This window comes from Anabrus simplex, chromosome 1 (genome assembly GCF_040414725.1).
Source record: "Anabrus simplex isolate iqAnaSimp1 chromosome 1, ASM4041472v1, whole genome shotgun sequence".
Classification (NCBI taxonomy): Eukaryota; Metazoa; Arthropoda; class Insecta; order Orthoptera; family Tettigoniidae; genus Anabrus; species Anabrus simplex.
This window is the reverse complement of record NC_090265.1, coordinates 273,403,466-273,427,319: the sequence shown is the minus strand read 5'-3', so window position 1 is coordinate 273,427,319 and position 23,854 is coordinate 273,403,466. Positions and strand designations below refer to the sequence as shown.

At 40.3% G+C, this 23,854-nt stretch overlaps 1 protein-coding gene and 1 non-coding gene across 2 annotated transcripts in view; both read right to left on the bottom strand.

Moving 5' to 3' along the window:
• Positions 1-5,682: 5,682 nt before the first annotated feature.
• The window catches only part of RpL14 (ribosomal protein L14), a 39,996-nt gene continuing 21,824 nt past the window's right edge, over positions 5,683-23,854 (bottom strand). The window contains exons 3-4 of the mRNA XM_067142321.2: positions 6,113-6,307; positions 5,683-5,929 (exon numbers count right to left, since the gene is read on the bottom strand). Of these exons, the coding sequence (XP_066998422.1) occupies positions 5,741-5,929; positions 6,113-6,307 (384 nt within the window). The 3' untranslated portion in view covers positions 5,683-5,740. The remainder of the gene's footprint in view (positions 5,930-6,112; positions 6,308-23,854) is intronic.
• Positions 6,380-6,451, bottom strand: LOC136859347 (small nucleolar RNA SNORD49). The gene has a single exon (XR_010858982.1). It is a non-coding gene; the product is annotated as a small nucleolar RNA SNORD49 (small nucleolar RNA).

Below are 23,854 nucleotides of genomic sequence, written 5' to 3'. Positions count from 1 at the left end.
AATTTTATAATAAATAATAACGGAAGCTCGGCGATTACTCCGACATTCTCACGCCGTCACGGCCTTTGTATTGCTGCAGAAGGAAGCTACAAGAAGGCAGCTCGTTCTGCCTTGCATTTTCGGCCTATGATACCAAAGAATAATAAAGTGCGGACTCTCACTCCGCGGCGCGTGTAACGGAGGGTTAATAATGGTTCGTCCATTATTGGAATATGCAAACAGTGTTTGGGATCCTCACCAAGAATACCTAATAAAAGAACTAGATTGTGTGCAGGGGAAAGCAGCAAGATTTGCAACAGGGGATTTCAGGAGAAAGAGTAGTGTATCAGAAATGTTAAAGGGACTTGGGTGGGAAACTTTAAGGAAGAGAAGGGAGAAAACTAGACTTATAGGATTATATAGAGCCTATACAGGAGAAGCAGCATGGAGAGAAATCCATGAGAGGCTTCAGTTGGAAAATAATTATATTGGCAGAAATGACCACAAGTACAAAATTAGAAGGAATTTTAGCAGAAGCGATTGGGGTAAATTTTCATTCATTGGGAAGGGCGTGAAGAAGTGGAACAGTTTACCAGGGGTAGTGTTTGATCGTTTTCCAAAATCTGTACAGATATTCAAGAAGAGAATAAACAGCAACAGAGAAAATAAATGGAATGTTAGAGGGCATTCGACCAGTGCAGGATATTGTAAATAAAAAATGTGATTAATTCCATCCCCTGGTCTATGGAGTTTGGACAGCCCAAGTAGGGGACTGCCTGTAGGGGTGAAGTACAGTGGGGACTTTGAGGGCCCTGGGACCACTACGGTAGCTGTGAAGGCCCTTCAGGAACTCTGAAAAGTAGTGGCAAAAGGGGCTCTTTTTAAGACGCAGCAGGTCGTTATGCTACTTAGGTTCCAAAATGGGTAAAATATAAATAAAAACAATGTTAATTTCAATGTTATACCAGTCGTGTAGTATAATTAGAAGCAACTTCACGTACTGTATATAAGTTTACTATGTTTTTAAGTACAGGAGATATAAGTAGACAGAGCAAATGCAACACCAAGAAGGAGTGGTTCGAAAGGGATGAAAGTTGGGGAAAAAACAGAGACGGCACGTACGAATAATTGATGTTTATTTCAAACCGATATGCAGGTTACACAATGCGCACGGCATCGACTCAGTAGGATGTAGGACCACCGCGAGCGGCGATGCACGCAGAAACACGTCGAGGTACAGAGTCAGTAAGAGTGCGGATGGTGTCCTGAGGGATGGTTCTCCATTCTCTGTCAACCATTTGCCACAGTTGGTCGTCCGTACGAGGCTGGGGCAGAGTTTGCAAACGGCGTCCAATGAGATCCCACACGTGTTCGATTGGTGAGAGATCCGGAGAGTACGCTGGCCACGGAAGCATCTGTACACCTCGTAGAGCCTGTTGGGAGATGCGAGCAGTGTGTGGGCGGGCATTATCCTGCTGAAACAGAGCATTGGGCAGCCCCTGAAGGTACGGGAGTGCCACCGGCCGCAGCACATGCTGCACGTAGCGGTGGGCATTTAATGTGCTTTGAATACGCACTAGAGGTGACGTGGAATCATACGCAATAGCGCCCCAAACCATGATGCCGCGTTGTCTAGCGGTAGGGCGCTCCACAGTTACTGCCGGATTTGACCTTTCTCCACGCCGACGCCACACTCGTCTGCGGTGACTATCACTGACAGAACAGAAGCGTGACTCATCGGAGAACACGACGTTCCGCCATTCCCTCATCCAAGTCGCTCTAGCCCGGCACCATGCCAGGCGTGCACGTCTATGCTGTGGAGTCAATGGTAGTCTTCTGAGCGGACGCCGGGAGTGCAGGCCTCCTTCAACCAATCGACGGGAAATTGTTCTGGTCGATATTGGAACAGCCAGGGTGTCTTGCACATGCTGAAGAATGGCGGTTGACGTGGAGTGCGGGGCTGCCACCGCTTGGCGGCGGATGCGCCGATCCTCGCGTGCTGACGTCACTCGGGCTGCGCCTGGACCCCTCGCACGTGCCACATGTCCCTGCGCCAACCATCTTCGCCACAGGCGCTGCACCGTGGACACATCCCTATGGGTATCGGCTGCGATTTGACGAAGAGACCAACCTGCCCTTCTCAGCCCGATCACCATACCCCTCGTAAAGTCGTCTGTCTGCTGGAAATGCCTCCGTTGACGGCGGCCTGGCATTCTTAGCTATACACATGTCCTGTGGCACACGACACGTTCTACAATGACTGTCGGCTGAGAAATCACGGTACAAAGTGGGCCATTCGCCAACGCCGTGTCCCATTTATCGTTCGCTACGTGCGCAGCACAGCGGCGCATTTCACATCATGAGCATACCTCAGTGACGTCAGTCTACCCTGCAATTGGCATAAAGTTCTGACCACTCCTTCTTGGTGTTGCATTTGCTCTGTCAGTCAGTGTAAATTTATTAAGGATGATGTGCATGTTTAATAGAAAAAAAATATTAGCGAGGAACATTTTCTTCGTCTCTTGTTAATTTAAAATTTAGTGCTTGACAATGTATTTTAGTGTACCATTTGAGGCCGATGACCTCGATGTTAGGCCCTTTTAAACAAGCATCATCAGTGTACCATTTGCCACCGAGGTAGACACCTCATTTGCAAATAAAGAGATTTTGATTTTGAAATTCGACTTTGCCCATCATTTTTATATCTCCCATCCATCGCCCACCCTCCTCGAATTGTTTTGAAAATAAAATACAGCCCATGTTACTCACTGGCAATGTAGCTTTCTATAGGTTGTCATTTTTAAAATCGGTTCAGTAGTTTTTGAATCTATTCGTTACAAATTAATATGCAAATGTTTCCTCTTTATAATATTATTAATAACAAATACATCGCAAATCGGAATATCTCGATGGCAATGGTCACTTACAGTAGTTAGCCAGCATACTGATGTGGGCAAGTTTTCCTTTGTAAACAGGACCATAAGGGACTGGAATAAATTACCTGCAGCAGTCTGATAGATTCTCTTCCAGTATCAAATCATTGAAGATGATTAGTGCTACTGTAAAGTAAAAGCTAAAACAACAGACACTGAATTTGTGACTTTCTGCTGGATTTATTAGAATGTTGAACTAGCAGTATTTCTTGTAATGCTGTCTCTCCATGGTAGTGATGGGCAACACTCTCGCTTGAGACTGACGTCGCAGATCTCAAGACCGATCCTCCAGTAGTGCAAGCTGTGCAACGCACCAGTAACTAAGACTGTAAACTTGATAGTATATCATTGGCAGTTATTACTTGAAATAATGTTCTCATATGAAAACGTGTGAGCCAATACATTTTGTCAAAAGCCTGGAGAAGAACTGCATGTTCAACTATGAACCCCTTAATACCATTAACGAAAGTAATAACAGAATGTCAGTATCTTAAACTGTTCACAACATATTTGGGGCGGACATCTTAGCTGAATACAGTAATCCTGCATAATTTGTGAATAACTGTAGATAGGATGTACACCTACTTGAATACTAGAGGTGGGCATTATTCAAACTTGAGATGGGGAAGAAGCGTTTTGCTACATATGCAACCCCGATTACAAGAGTGGAACGCGTAATCTCAAGTGCCCGACTTTGCTCCCAAATTCTTTCAGCAGGGGTGATGGAAAACGCTCGAGACCGATTCTCCTGTGCTGCGAGCTGTACGATGTCCCAGTAACTACGAGTGTAAGATTGATAGTTATCAGCAGTTCTCATATGGAAATGTGTGCGACGATAAATTTTGTCAAAAACCTAGGTAAGCACTGCATGTTGAACTATGAGCTTGTTAATACCATTAACGAAAGAAGACAGAATGCCAGTATCTTAAACTGTTCACGAGTTATTTCAAGTGGACTTCTTAGCTGAATAACTTGTATAATTTGTTAACGATTGTTATTAGTATCTGGATGCCTCACAATCGTTGTCTGCATGGTAGCTTCTTGTGATTCAGACCGGGCCAGAGCTTTTCTGTGACTATTCCTCTTCATTGATATTATGCGTTTGCAAGTGCCGGATCATCCCAGAAGTCTTTCTGCCGACGTATTTTACTTCTTTTGAACAAGCAACACAGCAGGCTGTGCTATGTGACATCTCTTCAAAGTAACCGACATCCACGACTTACGTTGCGTTTCGTACATAGTTTTCACGTACAACTAGGCACAATTTCACATTGCTCCGTCATATATCGAAGTACCTAATTATGACGTGAATACACTATATAACATTGTACGGAAATATTTTCTTCGTCACCAAAATATCTGTAAACACAAGCAGTGGTCATATGTTATTGAATGTGGGGTCTGATAACGATGTACACCTACCTATCGAAAGAACTGGAGCAAACTGAAGCATTTTAGATTACACATTCTACTCATGCGTAATGGTGGTTGCATATTCAGCAAGGCGCATCTTGGCTCGTCTCGAGTTCGAAGAATGCACGCCTCTAGTATCCAGGTACGTGTACCTACAGTAGCCGACAGTTTCTGTACTTAAACCACTTATTCGTGTACCTACCAGCGAATACAGTTCCAGAATGCGTATCCTTCATGACGTTATACTGCGTCAAAATAGACCTCGGTAGAAATGAACGCCCTAGTCGCTTGTTGACACGTATTTACCAAATGGAGAAAGCCCGTGGTTGGCTATTCGCATACTCGGCACAAACAACATTCAGCTCCGACTGCTGTAGGCCCACGACACACTGCTCGCCGCACAATGCAGGGATAACGCTCGAGATTTCTTACGAGAAATAGTGCCTGCGGTAGTCCCGAAAATCCTGAGACCTAGTCTCAGATTGCCCATCACTATGGCAGACCCTCTTTAGTCATCTACATCCACCACCTGGTTTTTCCCTAGATCAACTTGGGTTCTTAACTGAGTCCATGCCAATCATGGACTATGCGGGTTATTGTTGCATAAGTGGGGCATGCGCCCCTCCCCTCAGTGCGACTGTGTTGAGAAGACACAGACCATCAGTCATATTGTCATAGAATGTCCAAGGTCATATTCCAGTCAGCTGAAGGAGTTTGCGTGTGCTTCTGATGGGGTTTTACAATGGTTGAACAGTTCAAGTTTGTGAACTGTTTTTGAGATTAGTCGATTGTTTGAAGCGTTATATTGTTTGTTATATTTTTTGAATGTTTGTATGTAGTTATGTATTAGTCATAAGCTAATTAAATAATAAATTGTATGGGGTCAATAAATGTAAACAGAACAGAAATAAATTTCTTACAATACAAGTTTTACTGCAAATTACTTAGATTTCTGTTCACTAAAAAAAAAACTACCACCACCGTAATACTCGAAGGAATTTTTCAAAGTTCTTTAACCTTGACAGCCTATGGTGTAACTACAACACTGCTGTTTAAGTGTTCACACCTACCTACCGCTCACCCGCTAAAGAATATCCTGTGTACCCGCAAGACAAATAGCCCAATGTGAGCACCTCTGCTCTAGATGTCTCTTCATACATGTTTGTTTAATGCTCATGTCCCTAAAAACATGCAAATGAAGTTTCAATATGGACATAAACAAAATTCTGCTGATGACAGAATTTGCCTGTTTCCTGCTCTCCAGTTCATATGTCAGAAATGTTTTACTTGAGAAAAACTGAATTCTTATTCAGGGATAGATAGGGCAGTTGAAGAGAAAAATCACAGAAAGAAATACTTAAGAAGACAGATTATTGTATGGTTTAATTTACATTTTCATGTGGCACAAACACAATTTACTTTTTAGGAGCTGGCTTAGGTTTGGCCTTTTGTTCCTTCCCCTGGGTTTGCTTTTTTCTTCCATACAAGGTTCCTTCTTTTGAAGCTCTCTTCTTCAGTCTGTAGTAAGCTTGGGATCGAATTTTATTTCTCAACTGCCTGGCTTTCCTTAACTTGAAACGGTCGAAGTCATTCATTTCGCTTCGCTGTAAAGACAGAATACAAAAGATGAGTAAAGAAGAATAATGAAGTCACTATTTGAGCCAATGTTTCAATACATCAGAATCATTTGATAGCTTCATATATCGATCAGACGGCAATTCCTATCAAATATGGATCATCATTTATTATGAAACTAAGTATTTCTCTTGAACAAACAAGTCACTTACCTTACGCTTTGCATCCAATTTCTTAGCCCACAAACTAGACGACCATTTTTCAGCCACCTCCCCCTTTTTCCATGCCTTCCTCACAATACGAGTCGATGCAGTGAAGGGGAACTGAATTCGGAATTTGGTGAGGTGTAATTGATTGAGTCGTATTTGTCCTCTGGTTACCCCAGTCTCCGGTCCATCAACTAGAGCCTATAAAAGAAAATTTTGTTTAATGAAAAAGAGGAAAAACAACAAGCTATTAAATGCAAATTTAGATGAAATAGTCAGAACAAATCATCTCCATTTGTCGATCAGACGGCAATTCCTATCACTGGTGTGTAGTTCATCATTCCAATAGAGAAGTACTTAATAAGAAAGTTGATATCCTATAAAGCTAAAAAAATAAACTATTGCTGGAGTGTCTCACCAGTCATTTATTAGAAAGTTTCTATTATAAGCAATATAAATTTTAGATAGAAAGTTAGAGGCAGGGTTCCAAGTTCAAATCCCATCTCGATAAGAGACTTTAGGCATTACAAGTCAGATGCCAATTTCTTTAGCTCAGGAAACAGGTGTTAGCACTTGTCTAAGTACACACTTGTTTGCTTGTAATGCACTACACTGTGAGCCATCACAGAAACATACTACAGGGTGTATCTAAATTACACAGGCAAAAAAACAGGGATGCTCTTCATGCTATATAATGGTGGTGCAATTGGACTGGCGGAGAAAAGTTTTCTCTTCGATAAAATAAGGTTACTTTGTTACTTCCAACCATGTGATTCGAATCTATAAACTTCCCGTATTTGCTGTGCCGAAGCGCAACTCATTGGCCAAAGCTAAGGGAAGGGTATGATATACAAGGGATAATGCTTGCTGCAAATGCACAAGTTTCTAGTTCATTTAGCGCAGTCACTTCCCAGCCCCAATAGGCAGTGTGTATTTTTTTTGAAATAATGTTATTTGCTTTACGTCACACTAACTACTTTTACGGTTTTCGGAGGCGCCGAGGTGCCAGTATTTAGTCCCACAGACGTTCTTTTATGTGCCAGTAAATCTATCGACACGGGGCTGACGTATTCAAGCACCTTCAAATACCACTGGACGAAGCCAGTATTGAACCTGCCAAGTTGGGAACAGAAAACCAGCACCTCAACCGGCTGAGACACTCAGCCCTGCTCTTTCGTTCGTATTAGCTACCAAGTTCATGGTATAAATTTGTGAGAACAGCTAAGTTTTGGTACAATGACGAAGAAATGGCTGATATGCACCAAGAATATGGTGCAGCAAACGGCAACAGGAGAGAAGCTGCAGTGATTTATGGAGTCTGGCACCCTGACCTTCGTTAACCTTACCATTCCACCTTTGTATCCATTAGGTGTGTGAGAGAGGGTAGAAGAAACCCCTCACGCAACAGCAGTGCACAAATTAGCGCCAGTATCTGGGCTGGCATGTCATTTTTCCTGGCCTAAACGGTGAGGGATGTTACAGCTTCTCGGTAAAACCACTGCCTGGATTATTGGCCGAGAATTTAGCATTATCATAATGACACTCCACCATATTTCTCACAGTGCCAAGCAGAACTAAAATGATCGTGAACCTGGGATATGGGTATGCTGTAATGGGCTAGTTAAACGTCCTCCGCGCTTGGCCGATGTTGGACTTCTGTTACGTGAGGATCAAAAGGGAGGGGGCAGTAGTGAAGATTTACTGAAATCAAACCATTGGACATATTGTTCCTTTCGTTCAGTATTTCATTCCTTTTTACAATGATGTGAGTTAAGGAATGCACGGTCATGTAAAGGCAGCATTGAGACTTAACGCATATTAAATAATAATACAAATTATTCGGACCAACAGCGGATAGGAAAAACTACTGAGTGTAATTCTCGACTAACAAGTGTCTTAATTACTGTGCGTTCTTGTACTTTCTGTACGATTACGGCTGCTGAATAAACAAAATGAGGATATTGTCTGTACAGCAAGGACAATATCCTGCGCAAGTCAAACGAAGAAACTTGTGCATTCGTGGGGGAGCATTATCTCTGTCATCCTCTATCATATACCCCCACTTCCCCTCCCTCCCCCGAAGCACAGCAGTGAGCAGCGATTTGTGCTGTGACACAGTAACATTACAATTTATTAAAAATTCGTATCCACCTTATTCAATACACTAAAATGTTGTTAAGATGAAATTTCAACATGTATATTTATTTTATCAGAACTAGTTTCCACGCTTTATATTGCGTCATCAGCTGATATGCATTGGAAATATTGGCAAACATATGTAAGTTTATCTATGTCACACAAATTATAAAAATCATAATGAAGATTTAAAACCATGTTATAATAATACTATTTCCAAGTCCATATTGTCCAAGACTTGCAAGTATTAAACTTTGAATTGATAAAATCCAATGTAATTTGTTTTAAATAATCATAATTTAAACCAAAATAAACTGAAACCACAATCTACTTAAAAACATAAGCTCTGTTTGACACATTTAAAATATGTTTATATAGAACCGTATTAAAACTATTCAATAAAGTCTTCCGGCTGTTGTAATGTAGTGATCATAAAGAATCGGAATAAGGTTAAACAAACACTGAAGGCACAATCTTCTTAAAAACATTATCTCTGTTTGACACTTTGAAAATTTTGTAAAACCATATTGAAACTATTCCATAAAATCTTCAAATTGTTGTAATGTAGCGATCGTTCAGAGGCGGATTGCGAAGCCGGTGCTTAAGGAAGTTAACAATTATCTCATTCCCAGTTCAATGCGGACCTGAAATAATATGAAACTAGTAAACCATCGCATTTAACTGATAAAGTGAAATTTTACGTCTTATAACTAGACCTGGGATTTTAAGGCAAATGCCTACTTCGTTCCTTACGAAATAACATGATTTTTAAAAAATATGTTGCCGTTTCATGAGAAATACCTTACATTAACAGAGTTTTATAGTGCCCTAAAATGCCTATTTGGACCTTTAGAGCCTATTTTACTATTTTAGTGCCTAAAAATGCCTAATTTCTACATTTAAAATAAAATTCAACTTCTGTAATTTTTACAATCACACAATGGACATCCCTGGAACGAGCAGAACAGCAGAGGGTGGGTTTTTCACAGAAATGTGCTCTTCCCAGACAACTGTCACCAAAGGAATGCTGAGTGAAGGGTGGAGGTGGAGGATTAGCTCAGAAGAACGAGCAGGTAGTAAAGGACGTACTGTGTTGAGTGACGGACGAGGGGGGTGGGGGGATTATCTAGGAAAAACACGGAGCAGGTAGTAAGAAGGGACATTCTGTGTCAAGTTACCAGTGAAAGAACATCTGTTTAAGTGAATATAGTTCATCATGCCTAAAACGAAATCATCTAAGAGTGCGCTTATACAACAATGGCTTGTACAATTTCCAGGGATGACTTTTTATGGCAAGATTATTTTCTGCCAGTACTGCAATAAACAGGTATGTGCATATATCTTAAATTTCATATTAATCTAAAACTAAGGTTTTGATATTGGCTCCTCAAATTAATTGTAGAGACCTAGTCCCGACGACCTAGGTTCGATTTCTAGTACCGGCAGTAATTTAGAAATCAGGTCTGGAACGGTGTTTACCCAGCATCGTGAAGACAATTGAGAAGCTACAGTGGGCAGGTGTCACGGAGGCAGGGCAATACGGCTGAGGGATGTATAGTGCTGACCACACGCCACCCAATATCTGCAGGCCATGAGCTGGGCAGCAACTGTTATTGAAAGCCAAGGCCTTTCAGGGACTGTAGTGGTCTTGTTCTTAATTAACTTTAGAGTAATAATGGCTTAATTTAAATAGTTCAAAATTACAAATTTTATTCAATAGCTCACCTTTTCTATTCCTCATCTTAGTCTCTAATTCACATCACTTTATTGTGTTTTAGATTTCACATGAGAAAAAATGCCACCCTCAGCAGCATGCAGATACTGCCAGTCACAAAGCGAAAGCAGCCATGAAAAGTAACATTAGACAGACTCTGCTCACACAAACTATATCTCCTACAACCCATAATGGTTTCTATGCTGATATGTGTAGAGCCCTTGTTGCATCAAATATCCCCTGGAATGCTGTGCATAATCCGGTTTTCAGAGATTTTTTAGAGAAATACACCAAGCAGCACATCCCATCAGCATCTACATTAAAGAAGAACTACTTAGATATTTGTTACAATGAGGTCATTTTGTCAATCAGGGAGGATATTGGGGAGTATGGATATGGTTGTGTGTGGACGAAACCACCGACTCTGTGGGCAGGTACATTGCTAACCTTATAGTAGGAAAACTGGAACCCAGTCAGGCATCTACCGCTCACCTTCTTTGCTCTAAACAGCTTGAGAAAGTCAATAGTCAAAGCATTGCATACTTCATCAACAAGGGGTTGCAATTGTTGTATCCTGGGAATGCTGATGATTCTAAAGTCCTCCTCCTTGTCTCCGATGCTGCTTCCTACCTTATTGCCACTGCACCTCTCCTCAAAACTTTCTATCCTCCTTTAATTCATGTTACTTGCATGGCCCATGCCTTGCATAGACTCGCAGAAACAGTTAGGGCCGAGATTCCTGCAGTAAATACTCTCATTTCAACAATGAAGAAAGTGTTCTGTAAGGCTGCATCAAGAATAGCCATATTTCGAGAGAAACTCCCCTCTATTCCCCTTCCACCACAGCCAATCATCACCCGTTGGGGTTCCTGGATGGAAGCTGCCCTGTATTATGCAGAACATCTTGAGGAAATCAAGACTGTGATAGACAATTTGCCTTTAACGGACTACTCTGCATGTGTCGTCTGTCAAAGAGCTGTTAAATGATTGTTCCAGTGTTCAGAGACACATTGCGTAAATTCAGGCAAATTTTTCATTTCTTCCAGTCACCATTACAAAAATGGAGGAAAAAGGAAACAGTCTCAAACAGCAATTTTCTGTAATTGAGGAAGATGAGAATAACATACAAAGTGCTAAGGGCAAGGTAGGGGACAAAATAAGAGACAAGTGGTCTAGTGTACTGCAGAAGAACTCAGGTTATTCAGTGCTGAAAAGGGTACATCAGGTAATGGATGGGGAAAAGGTAGACTTACCAAGTTAAATTGAATTGAAAAATGTAGGTAAATTTTCCTATGTCCCTCTAACATCTGTGAGCGTGGAGCGCTCTTTTTCTGCTTTCAAAATGATTTTAACAGACAAAAGACACAGCCTGACTGTGGAAAATTTAGAGAAGATTATTGTTATGTACTGTAAAGCAAACTACGAATGAAAGTACTGTAGGAATGTTCCTCACAAATAATAAACACATACTCCATTCGCGTTTACGCCGTTATTGGATGCCTACAGTGCTGTAATTGTGTACAGTGATTTTAGTATTAAGGTTTTAGATCAGTACTGATAATGGTATATCATAATCCAGAACTTTTTTGACACATGACTTTTTTATAATGTTTTTGATAAATGTCTTTTTTATTCTGTCTTAATTTTGCAGTTATTTCGGTTAAGAATAGGGATACCACGTTTGTTAAAGTAAAAAAGTATCACGTTACAGTTTAAGTGTATAGTGTAATATTTTAAACTATTTCCTACCTATCCACACATTTTTAAAACATATTTTAAGTGCCTATTTTCTCTTTTAAAAGCCTATTTACTTGTTTTAAAAGCCTATTTTAGACGCCTAAAACTAATTTTTTTAGAGCCTAAAATCCCAGGTCTACTTATAACAAACATTTATGTGACTCACCTCGTGAGATCGCTGTCCTTGCAGAGCACTGGGTAGCTAAGTGAACCTTGTTGTATTAGCAATCCAGTGTCCAAGGTTGTTTTGAGTCAAAGAGGGGAACTAGAGGAACTAGGGGAAGGAGGGAGGAGCAACTGAGGGGCGGCAACCTGTTGGAGCTCCGAAGGGTGTGATCGTGGAAGGCTGTATGTAAAGCTACTGCGCATAATATGAAATACTGTCCTATTGTCCAGTATATGTACATTTTTAAAAAACTCAATAAGAAAATCAAAGAGAATATTTGGTTTTTTGGAAATTTCGTTTAAATTAAAATTTGGATTAAAATACTGATCTAAATGTATATAACAGCTCTCCAAAATTTCAATGTCTTGTTCTATAGATGTGAACTTATGTTTTAGGTCATGTACATGCTGGCCTACCGCTGAAAATCTGTTATATTTTATTGCATTGACATGTTCTGTGTATCTAATGTTAAAACTACGTCCTGTCTGGCCTAGATATGTGCAATTACAGTCATTGCATTTAAATCTATATACTCCCGATTTGGTATATGGGTTCGACCTATTAACCGATGTTGCATTGTGCAAAACTACAGTATTATTATTATCAGTACGAAATGAAATTTTCATGTTATGCTTTTTGAAAATATTAGTAAATTTATAAATATCTTTTTTATAAGTATAAGTTGCAAATGCCTTATGATTGCGTTTGTCCTTGACCAAAGTAGTATGCAAACGGAATCCAAACTTGTTAATAATACGTTCAATAAAGCAATCACTAAAACTATTAGCCTTAGCTATTGAACGTATTATAATAAGTTTTTTTTTCAAATTAGCTTTTGTCATGGGGATCTTAAAGGCCCGTTCTACTAAACAATTGTATGTAGATCTTTTTGACTCTGTGGGAGTTCTGAGTCCTGTCTAATAGTGACTGCAGTTTGTGTAGGCTTTCTAAAAATACTATACTCAAAGGTAGAACCCGATCTGTTGATTTTTAGCTCGAGGAAATTAATTGATTTATTACTTTCAGACTCCAACGTAAACTTAATCTGTGGGTCAATATTATTAAGTAAATCAAGAGTAGTCCTTGCATCTCCTACACTTTCGTCCAAAATTACTAAAGTATCGTCTACAAATCTAGCCCAAAACAAAATATTATCAAAAACTTTGTCTTTCTCCATATTGTACGTTTCCAAAGAATCCACATAAATTTCGGCCAAGATTCCCGAGATTCTTTGCTAATCCGAACGCACCATCATTCTTCATATAACACGAAGAGCATCCTTGATTTTTGGACATAATTTAGATACACCATGTATAGCAGAATGCATCCCTTCTAGTTATGTAACCTACCTTCTTACACGATTGTGCTACGAATTATGACAACACCCCGGAACAGTTTTCTACTGTTTACTGCGAGTGCATTGCACGATTATTCCTCGACAACGCAAATTACTTTTCTCTTCCCTCATCTCTGGTTTACACAGAAACAAACACTGTCTGATAGTAAACAAATACACGTGGTGATGGCGGAATCAAATTTAGGATGCTCTGCAAGATATAAGTAATATTTTGACTAATGAGGAGCCTGACGATGAAATTGATATTTATGATGGTGATAGTGATTGTATTGTGCCCGACGAGAGTGAAATTGGTAATTCCTTGGAAGACTACAACATGGAAATTGGGGACGAAGTGCAGCGCTCCGCTGTCGCAAAGAAGGCTCAAACAGAAGGAAGAAAGTGGAGTTCTGTAGGTAAGTTTCTTCCTACACTTTCTGCTTATTTTGATCCATCAAATTTAGGGGTTACTGAAAATCTTCATTTGAATGATAATTACAATAATTCAAGACTTGAAGTTTTGATTTTCAAAGAAGTTGTTGACCGTAATATTATGAACTCCATAGTGTCAGAAATAAATAAGTACTAATTTGTTACGGGAAATACGGACGTAAAGAAAAAGTCGAAGTTACATAAGTAGCAAAGCATAACCATGGAGACAATGTTTCCCTTGCAACTGTTTTGTTGATGGGCCATGTGAAGAAAAAAAAAAAGGATGAAAAGACTATTGGCCAACGAATACATTGATCGAAAGCCCAATGTTTGGTAAAGTGACTTCTATTTTCTACGCTACTGATTTAAATTAAATTGAAGGTATCAGTTATGTACCGTAAATGTAAATTATGTAACATTATTAAGAGAAAAGTTAGAATCAAAATGACTTAAAATGAATTCAAAATGTTCAAGAAAAAACTCACTCCTGGTAGAGATCGGGCCAGCTAGGAAGACATCTGGGAGCGCATGCGCACTTTGGACTAACTCGCGTTGCGTATCCCCTCCTAACAGAGCTCCTGATACAAGGACAGTTCAGTGCATAAGTTTACACTCAGCTGCCGCGCTCTGCTTTCTAATTTCCCGTTGAGTAGTGACTATGGTTAGTGGTGGTGTACGTTAGGCCTATCTGTGACAGTATGGAAGGCGTTAAAAGTAGCCTGCATCGTAAGGTGCTAAAGAGTCAGACTCGTGCAGCAATCTTGAACGTTATAGACTTGATAGAAAGGGAGGCAATGGAAGAAAAGTTCGTGATAGATAGTAAAAAATGTGCAGGAAAGAGTAGCAGCAGCTGTTGGAGTGTCAGAAAGTTCTTTGGTACGGATTAAGAGCGAAAAACGAAAGAATTAGGAACACCTATGGATAGTCTGTTTGAAACACCAAACAAAAACAGAACGCGCACAAAGAATATAACTGGATTGGACGACTTTGACGAAGGTGCCGTACGTCGTATTGTTAGCAATTTTTATTTAGATGAAAAATGTTTACCCACAGTTTCAAAAATTCATGCAAAGTTAGGTAAAGACTTAAAGTTCAAAGGATCCATAACTAGTGTCAAGCGAATTCTTCGATTATTAGAATATCATCAGAAAAAAACTAACACTAACAAGCGCATCCTAATGGAAAAACACGATAAAATACAAAAGGTTTGTTTATTTAAAAAATTCCCAGTATCGGGCGGAGGATAGTTGTAGATGCTGGCGGTGAAATGAGTTTCATCGAGAGAACTGTCTGCTAATCTGGAAGTCTGGCAGCAAGAGTGGCGACTACCACGATGACATGAAGTTACTTTTTTTAAGAGAATGAAAGATATGAAAGATAACTTCCACCTCGCAGTGTTCTCTAATTGACTACGCGTCATATCACAAGGAAGTAGATCGTGCTCCAACCTCCAGCTCACGTAAAGTGACGATCTCCTGGCTAGTGAATAGGAACATTCCACACCGTGAGACGATGAACAAACACAAGCTTTATGAGCTTATCAAATTGCACAAGCCGGCACACAAAACCTACGTCCTAGATGAACTCATGGAACAGTACGGCCACTCGGTAATTCGACTGCCCCCATGTCACTATGAATTAAACAGTATTGAAATAATGTGGGCAAAAGTGAAGAACTGGGTAGCTTCTCACGTCACCTTCACTACTGACGACGTAGAGAAACTCACTACTTAGAAATTCGCGTCAATATCCGCCAAAGACTAGAACATAAGGGATGGGGAACATTTTGAAGACATTATGGAGTCCTTTGCGATCTAGCTGGGAGCCGACGACACGTCATCCGGTGAGGACGACAGAAGTGATGACGGAGGACTCAGTGGAATTGAAGAGATGTAGTGGACATAATAAAACAAGAATGTGCTCATTTTGTGAATAATTATAGTGTCATTATTTTATTATTTATTACTTCTAGTGCCATTTAAGTTATTTTCATATGCATACGTTGTTACTCAGCAAATGTAGACCCTTTATGGTGTTTCCTTTTATGAATTATATTTTGTTTCTGTACCTGAGAACAATTATATAATTATATATGTCATATCGTTAACTCACATTTCTTATTTTACAAGAAAGTAACAAAATATTGGCATTAAGGAGCTAGTGACAAACGATCATTTCGTCTAACACTGCTTTCTCGCCTTAAAGCAAAAGTTATTTTTATTATTTCTTAATCTGCTTACCCTCCAGGATAGGTTTTTCCCTCAGACTCAACGAGGGATCCCACCTCTACCGCCTCAAGGGCAGTGTCCTGGAGCGTGAGACACTGGGTCGGGGATACAACTGGGGAGAATGACCAGTACCTCGTCCAGGCGGCCTCACCTGCTATGCTGAACAGGGGCCTTGGTGGGAGATGGGAAGATTGGAAGGGATAGACAAGGAAGAGGGAAGGAAGCAGCTGTGGCCTTAAGTTAGGTACCATCCCAGCATTTGCCTGGAGTAAAACACCTTCCAGGATGGCTGAGGTGGGAATCGAACTCACCTCTACTCAGTTGACCCCTCGACGCTGAGTGGATCCCGTTCGAGCCCTCGTATCACTTTTCAAACTTCGTGGCAGAGCCGGGAATCGAACCCGGGCCTCTGGGGGTGGCAGCTAATCACGCTAACCACTACACCACAGAGGCGGACATTTTATTTTTATTATTATTATTTCGTTTCACCGTCTTTGGGGTATGTTGAATCAATTTTCTCTGTGTGTTTTTTTCTTAGTGCCCAGTATTTTTTCATTCTTTCTGATCGTCGTTTCTTCTCGTCTTCCGAGATAATAGATTTGGCTTTTAATGTAGATTTGTTTTGGAACGTTATGTTTTCTTCTTTAGTTATTACTTTAGCTGTTCGACCGAATAGTGAATTTTCTGTCATTTTTAATTCTACCATGTCTTTTTCAGTTTCTTTAAACCAGTTTGGTTTTGTTTTGGGTTACGGAAGAAGTCAAGATTTGTTCGGTTAATCATAGAGTTCATTCTGAGGAGAAGATGACCGTAAAAATTTATCCTCCTTCTTCGCATAGTATCTGAGAGTTTTCAATTTTCTTGTAGCTTATTATTATTATTATTATTATCATCGAGTTATTTTACATGACGTGGTTCAGGTTATGAAGCCTGGTGTTATAGCAAACCATATTCTACACTGTACATTTACAGCGTCGTTATTTTACATCAAATTATAATTTAAAAATAAGGACTACGCAAATTGATACACGGAAACGATATTGACAGCTAATGTAATAAGAGGTTCAATTATGTCCTAACTCCTTCAATCTATCTGTCATCTGTAACACTTCTATATGCATTCATTTCGGCTAGGTATGTCTGTAATTTACAGCCGGAAGGGAATTCCACTAACTGGAAATCTGCGGAGTGTTACATGTCAGTTATAACAAATATTTCAGGTCAACTGTACGTCGCCACAACACTGAGCGAAAAGGGGAAGTCAGCGTTCTCGCTCCCACGGCTGTGCTTTCTCACTCGCACACTTCCCCTCACCGGATGTCTTCCTAGCTGGCCCGAACTCTAGCGTGCGTCACCAAAAAAAAACCATACTTTTAATGTGCAATTTTAGAGCATTCACTAAAAAAGGGCAATATTTTAATCATCATTGTAGAAAATCGTTCTGATGCTATTCTTACAGTCTAATTGCAACATATGCAAACCTGAAATTTTATTTGTCATTGATCAGTACAACATAATTTTATCTATCAACATTTCATTTCATATGTATATTACAGCACCACACACACAGTTCACTCTTAATTTTTATTTCCACAATGTAATTTTGTTTTAGGTCATCGGCAAATCAAAAGTGTATCTTACTTAGGCTGATGATGACCCACACAGGGTCGAAACTAGTCCCTTGTTAACATATTGTTATGTATTTATAGACGTTGCAATTATTGTACAGTAGTGAGTAGGTGGAATAAACTTTGTAAAATTATATGTATTTATTTCAACATTATGATATTTCAAGTTATCCGCTTTAAATATAAATTTTAACATTTAATAACACTGTTGATATAATAACTGTGGAATAAAGATTTTACGCCACTCCGACACAGAGAGGTCTTATGGCGATGATGGGAGAGGAAAGCGCTAGGAGTTGGAATCGGCTGTGGCCTTAAGGTACAGCCCCAGCATTTGCCTGATGTAAAAATGCGAAACCATGGAAACCCATCTTCGGGGCTGCCGACAGTGGGACTCGAACCCACTATATCCAGGATGCAACAACACAGCTGTGCGCCCCTAATCACACGACCAACTCGTCCGGTAATATACCACTGAATAAATTACAATAACACACAATATATGTATGGGGAATGTTGAAGTCACAAGATACAAAGTGCCCCAGTGGACTCCCCTGAGTACTGTGCAGTCTAGCGCTGTGAGTTGCTAATGCAAATAGTGAGCAAGGAGCAATCACCGAGGGATATTTTTATTTACGTTGACAATTCTGTAGCTGCCCGACCAAAACTCTTGCCCTTCATGTCAGCGTACTTCACTTATACAAACTACATCTGATTTTGGAAAATTTCACATTTTACCTGGAATGAAGCCATCATCGGTACATCATTCATACAGAAAGAGCTGCATATCCTCGGGAGGTAGTTCCAGCTGTAGTTTCCCATTGCTTTCAGCTGTGTAGCTGTATCAATACAGTTAAGTCATGCTAAATATTATTACAAGGCCATATCTGTCAATCAACCAGACTGCTGCTCCTGCAATTTCTGAAAGACTGATATCCCCTTTCGATGAACCATTCATTAGTCTGGTCTCTCAACAGATATCCTTCCGATGTGGTTATACCTACGGTTCGGCTATCTGCCTCATTGGGAAACACAAGCGCCCCACCGTGGCTAGGTCAAGTGGTTTACAGGGGAGGATAGTACTGGTATTACTTAAATGTAGTTGAGTGTATACAGAATTCTAAATAAGGCAGTGTATCGTAAGATTGTATTAAATTGCATAGCTCTTAACGTTACCCCAGAAACGCGATGGGGAAGTCACCATACGTCTTTTCTCATGTGAAAACTGGGTTACGAATTTTTCAGTGTAATGGCAGGCCGTCTTACCTACTATCAGTCATAATCAAGTCGGGAAATTCTCATCGTAGGATGGCAGGCACACTTGCCTACTGCGAGTTACAATCTGGTCAGGTAGTTTTCATTATAATGGCAGACACTCACTCTCAACTTGCCTTTTTACATCCTCAGAAAGACTGACTTTGTGGATTTTCCCAACTGAAATCAACATAGGTCATTACAATGACAGCAGTAGGAATATTACTATTAAAAGCAATGCCATCATGTGAAATACTCGATCAAATGAAAAATCACAAACTTTTCTCACTTTTAATGAACAGTACTATGCTGCCAATCTAAGAGTCCAACGTTTCAGAGCTGCAATGACCAGGCCGTAGACAGACAGACACTCCTCTGCTATTATTCCGATAAGTGTGCACACGGTTCATTCCAATCAGTGCCTCAGTAGGGATCGAACAGCTGGAATACTATCATGAACCAGTGTGTTATCTACCAGTAGTACCAGAAAATTTATTAACCAGAGGAACGGCATGCTAAAGAAGAAAGTTATCTAACTCCCCAGCTACTCACCCATCTATCGGAGATGAGTGGCAACAGCAGAGAAAGCACATCACAAAAGCAATGGTCAATGTAATGTTATTGATGATCAATTTCATGAGCTTTCGACATTTAGTTTTCTGCCAGCTCTACTGTAAAGGAAGTCGTCCTTTCTTTCACGAGTTCCTCTTGTCTTATTCTTCAAGCAATCATTCCTTTACAACAATGTTTTCATTTTTATAATCATCTTCACAATTTTCCTTGTCGATATTGAGCGAAGACCATGCATCCTTACACTGTAAGACAATTATGACAAAAACCATCGCCAGTCAACACGACTGAACAATATCTCCACGACAGCAAAGCTCAACGTTGATATATGCGCAACAAAAGTCCACGGTAATGTACGAGGGCCATCCGGAAAGTAGTACCCGTTAACACCGCATGAAGCGCTGACGACTTGGGCAGCCGCTGGGCAAGGTCAGACAGCATAAGTGGCTTGTCTGCCTGCTCTGTGCGAGGTTGCGTGATGCTAGCATTGCCTGTGTTGAGTCTGTGATCGTTTAGACCATCTGTCATTACAGACCAACTGCTGAGCGCAGGAGACGAATGCGTGAGGAACGATCGCCGCGTCACAATTGATGAACTCTGAACATTTTCCTAATGTGTCTCGAACAATTGTTCATGAAATTGTCAAAGACCATCTGCATTATTAAAAAATCTGTGCAAGGTGGGTCCCTCGCATGCTACGATGAGCACAAAACCAAGCGTATGGCTGCAGCACTGACGTTTCTGGAACGTTATTCCGATGAAGGAGACTCTTTCCTGACTCGCATCATTACTGGGGACGAAACATGGGTTTGTTATGCATCAACTGAGAGTAAACGAAAGTCAATAGAGTGGCATCATGCTAATTCACCCACCAAATTAAAAAAAATTAAAAACAGTTCTGTCCACCAGGAAACTCATGGCAACAGTTTTCTGTGATCGCCGAGGTGTACTCCTGACTTTACGTCTGATCTTAGAGGATCGAATTAAGGACAAGCCCTCGTACATGACGTTCATAGATCTAGAAAAGGCATTTGATAACTGTGATTGGACCAAGCTCTTTAAGATTCTGAAGTTGATTGGGATCAGATACCGAGGACAAAGAATTATCTACAATCAGTATAAAAAATCAGTCGGGAGTGATAAGAACCGAGGGCTTTGAAAAAGAAGCAACAATCCAGAAAGGATAAAAAGCAATCCAGAAAGGAATGAGGCAAGGCTGCAGTTTGTTCCCCCTCATTTTCAATGTTTACATAGAACAGGTCGTAAAGGAAATCAAAGAGGAATTTGGAAAGGGAATCACAATCCAAGGAGAGGAAATCAAAACCTTGAGATTTTTCGATATTGTTATTTTATCTGAAACTGCAGGCAGAAGATCTTGAGAAGTTGCTGAATGGTATTGACAAAGTCTTGAGTAAGAAGTACAAGATAAAATAAATAAGTCCAAAACAAAAGTAATGGAGTGCAGTTGAAGACAGGCGATGCAGGAAATATTAGATTAAGAAATGAAGGAAGTAGACGTATATTGTTACTCGGTTAGTAAAATAACTAACGATGGCAAAAGTAAGCACATAAAATGCAGAATAGCACAACCAAGGAAATGCTTTCGTAAGAAAAGAAATTTGCTTACTTCACTGATATAGGAATCAGAAAGATGTTTCTGAAGACATTCATCTGGAGCGTGGCATTGAATGGAAGTGAAACACGGGCGATAACTAACTCAGAAAGAGAATAGAAGCTTTTGAAATGTGGTGTTACAAAAGAATGCCGAAGGTGAGATGGATAGATCGAATCATGAATGAACAGATACTGAATCGAATTGGTGAGAGGAGATTGATTTGTCAAAATTTGACGAGAAGAGATAGCACGATAGGACACATCTTAAGACACCCTAGTTGGTTTTTGAAGGAAGTGTTGGCGGTAAGAAGGGTAGGGGTAGATCAAGGTATGAATATGACAAGCAGATTAGAGCAGATGTAGGATGCAAACGTTACGTAGAAATGAAAAGTTTAGCAAAGGATAGGGTGGCAAGGAGGGCTGCATCAAACCAGCCTATGGACCGATGACTCAAACAACAACAACAACAACAAAAAGGCGTATGGCTTTTAGTGCCGGGAGTGCCCAAGGACAAGTCTTTTGATTTCACGCTTGTAGGCGACCTGTGTGCCATGATGAGGATGAAATGATGAAGATGACATACACCCAGCCCTCATGCCAGCGGAAATAACCAATGATGCCAGGAATCGAACCCGGGACCCCTGTGATCAAAGGCCAGCACGCTAGCCATTTAGCCATGGAGCCGGACAATGTTGTTCATAAAAAGTGCTCATAAACTTGAATTGTCATCATTGGTGTTAATGTTCAATCAATTATTGATGTACTGAATGCAGAACTGTCAAAATATTTTGGAGAGTTAAATAGCATGAATTATGTGTCTGGTTACTTGTTAAAACAGTTTCTATTCATGATTGTGTAATACGAGGGCGAGTCAATAAATAAGTCGCAAACGTGAGTGTGCGTTTACCATTGGAAATTATGCGCACAAGTTTTGCCAGCAGACGGCAGCATATGTATGCTTGTCGTACATCTCGTAGGCAATCAGTCAGTCAGTCAGAGGCTGTTAGTGCACAATGGCACATGTGTTAAATGACTGTACATGAGGAGAACAGCATGCAGTTGTGAGTTTTTTGCAGGCCAAAGGACTGTCCACATAAGAAGTGCATCGCGAAATGCATCCCGTCTATGGTGAAAACTGTTGCTCACGGAAAGCTGTGTTCAATTGGATCCAGTAGTTTAACCATGGAAGGTTAAGCATCAGAGATGGGGAGCATTTCGATCATCCACTGTACAGTCCTGACTTAGCCCCCAGTATTTTCATCTGTTTGGGCCCCTAAAAAATCATTTGGGTGACCATCATTTTGATACAGATGATGCCGTAATCTGATGATTATGCTTGTTGTTTGAAGGGGCCTAACATCGAAGGTCTTCGGCCCCATGCCGTAATATATGAGGTTACACGTTGGCTTGCGACAGTAACCAAAGCTGGCTTTCAGGGACTTGTTAAAGAGATGGGATAAGTGCCAGAATGTACAGGATGAATATGTGGAAAAGTGAAATAAATGTCAGAAAGTTACTTTGATTATTTTTGCCTCAATTCAGTTTTGCGACTTATTTATTGACTCACCCTCGTACACGTACAGTTTCTAGAAGATGAGACGGATTCTCTAAATGATAGTCTTAAGATTTGTCATTTCAAAAATGAACATAATAGTGCTTTTGGTAGCCTGACTATGTGAAGCAGTATGTTATACAGTGGAACCTCAATTCTACATTTTTTGGAGGAACCCTGGAAAAAAAAACCTGCAGCACGGGAAAACTGAAAATCCGGTTTAAACGAATGAACCACCAACAATTTGGCTGAACATAAATAAAAGTAAAAAAGCAATATGTATACTTATTACTTATGATAGTATACACAGACCTACTCTTTTAAAAAATCCTTATTGAACTAACTTTAACAAACACAATTTCAAAGGTAAATTTCAGGGGAGAAAAGTCAAATGCTTTCACAATAAATACAGGCCGATGATACAGATGTTGATTCCCGTAGGGAATCTGAAATTTTGTCCTGAATGAGTAAATTTATAATACCAATATAAATAGTCCGTTATTGGACATTATAAATTTTCAAGTAGCCTACGCACTGGCCTCCACGGTATGCACTAGCCATGTGTCTTGGTAGGTGTGCTAGGTACCAACTGACGAGCCCAACCTAGCACACGAGGGCGAAACGCAGGCAACAGGAATGAGCTGGAAAATTTATAATGTCCAATAATGGACCATTTATATTGGTATTATAAATACAGGCCTCCGACAAGGTGATGGATTATCCCCATTGCTCTTCAATGTGGCTCTAGATTACATCATGGGGAAAAAAAAAAACCACCTAAAATCAAAATTGGAGCAAAACCCTCAATAAGGACGAACTGCTTAGCGTTTGCAGACGATTTAGCTCTTTTAGCCCTTGACATGGACGAAGCCCGTGATCAATCACCAGTCTCCTGAAAATTGCATTAAAAATAGGATTACACATATCCTCTGAGAAAAATCAGATCATGCCAATGAAACCCCTCGACATAAACAAAGTTATCATAAATGATCAAAAAATTAACATAGTCCTACAATTTAAATACCTTGGAGAAATCATTATGCACAACTTAAGCTAGAAAGCAACATGGATAAAGAGAACCAACAAAATGAAAAACGCACAATTTCTAACCTGGTCAACTTATAAAAAAAAATGCTTGTCAATAGACACTAAGGCCGGCCGTTATTAGCCGTGGGCGACTAGTGGCGCAACTAGTTGCTCTGGCGAGTCACGGACCACTGGATCAGATGGAGACTATTAGCCGCGGGCGACTACTGACGCAACTGAGCAACTAGTTACCGGCCGCAACTGCTCTGGCGACCTTTAGTTGCTCAAATGCGTGACGGGGCATTGCAGTAAAGGTAACCTATAAGCTGTGGGCGACTAGTGGCGCAACTAGTTG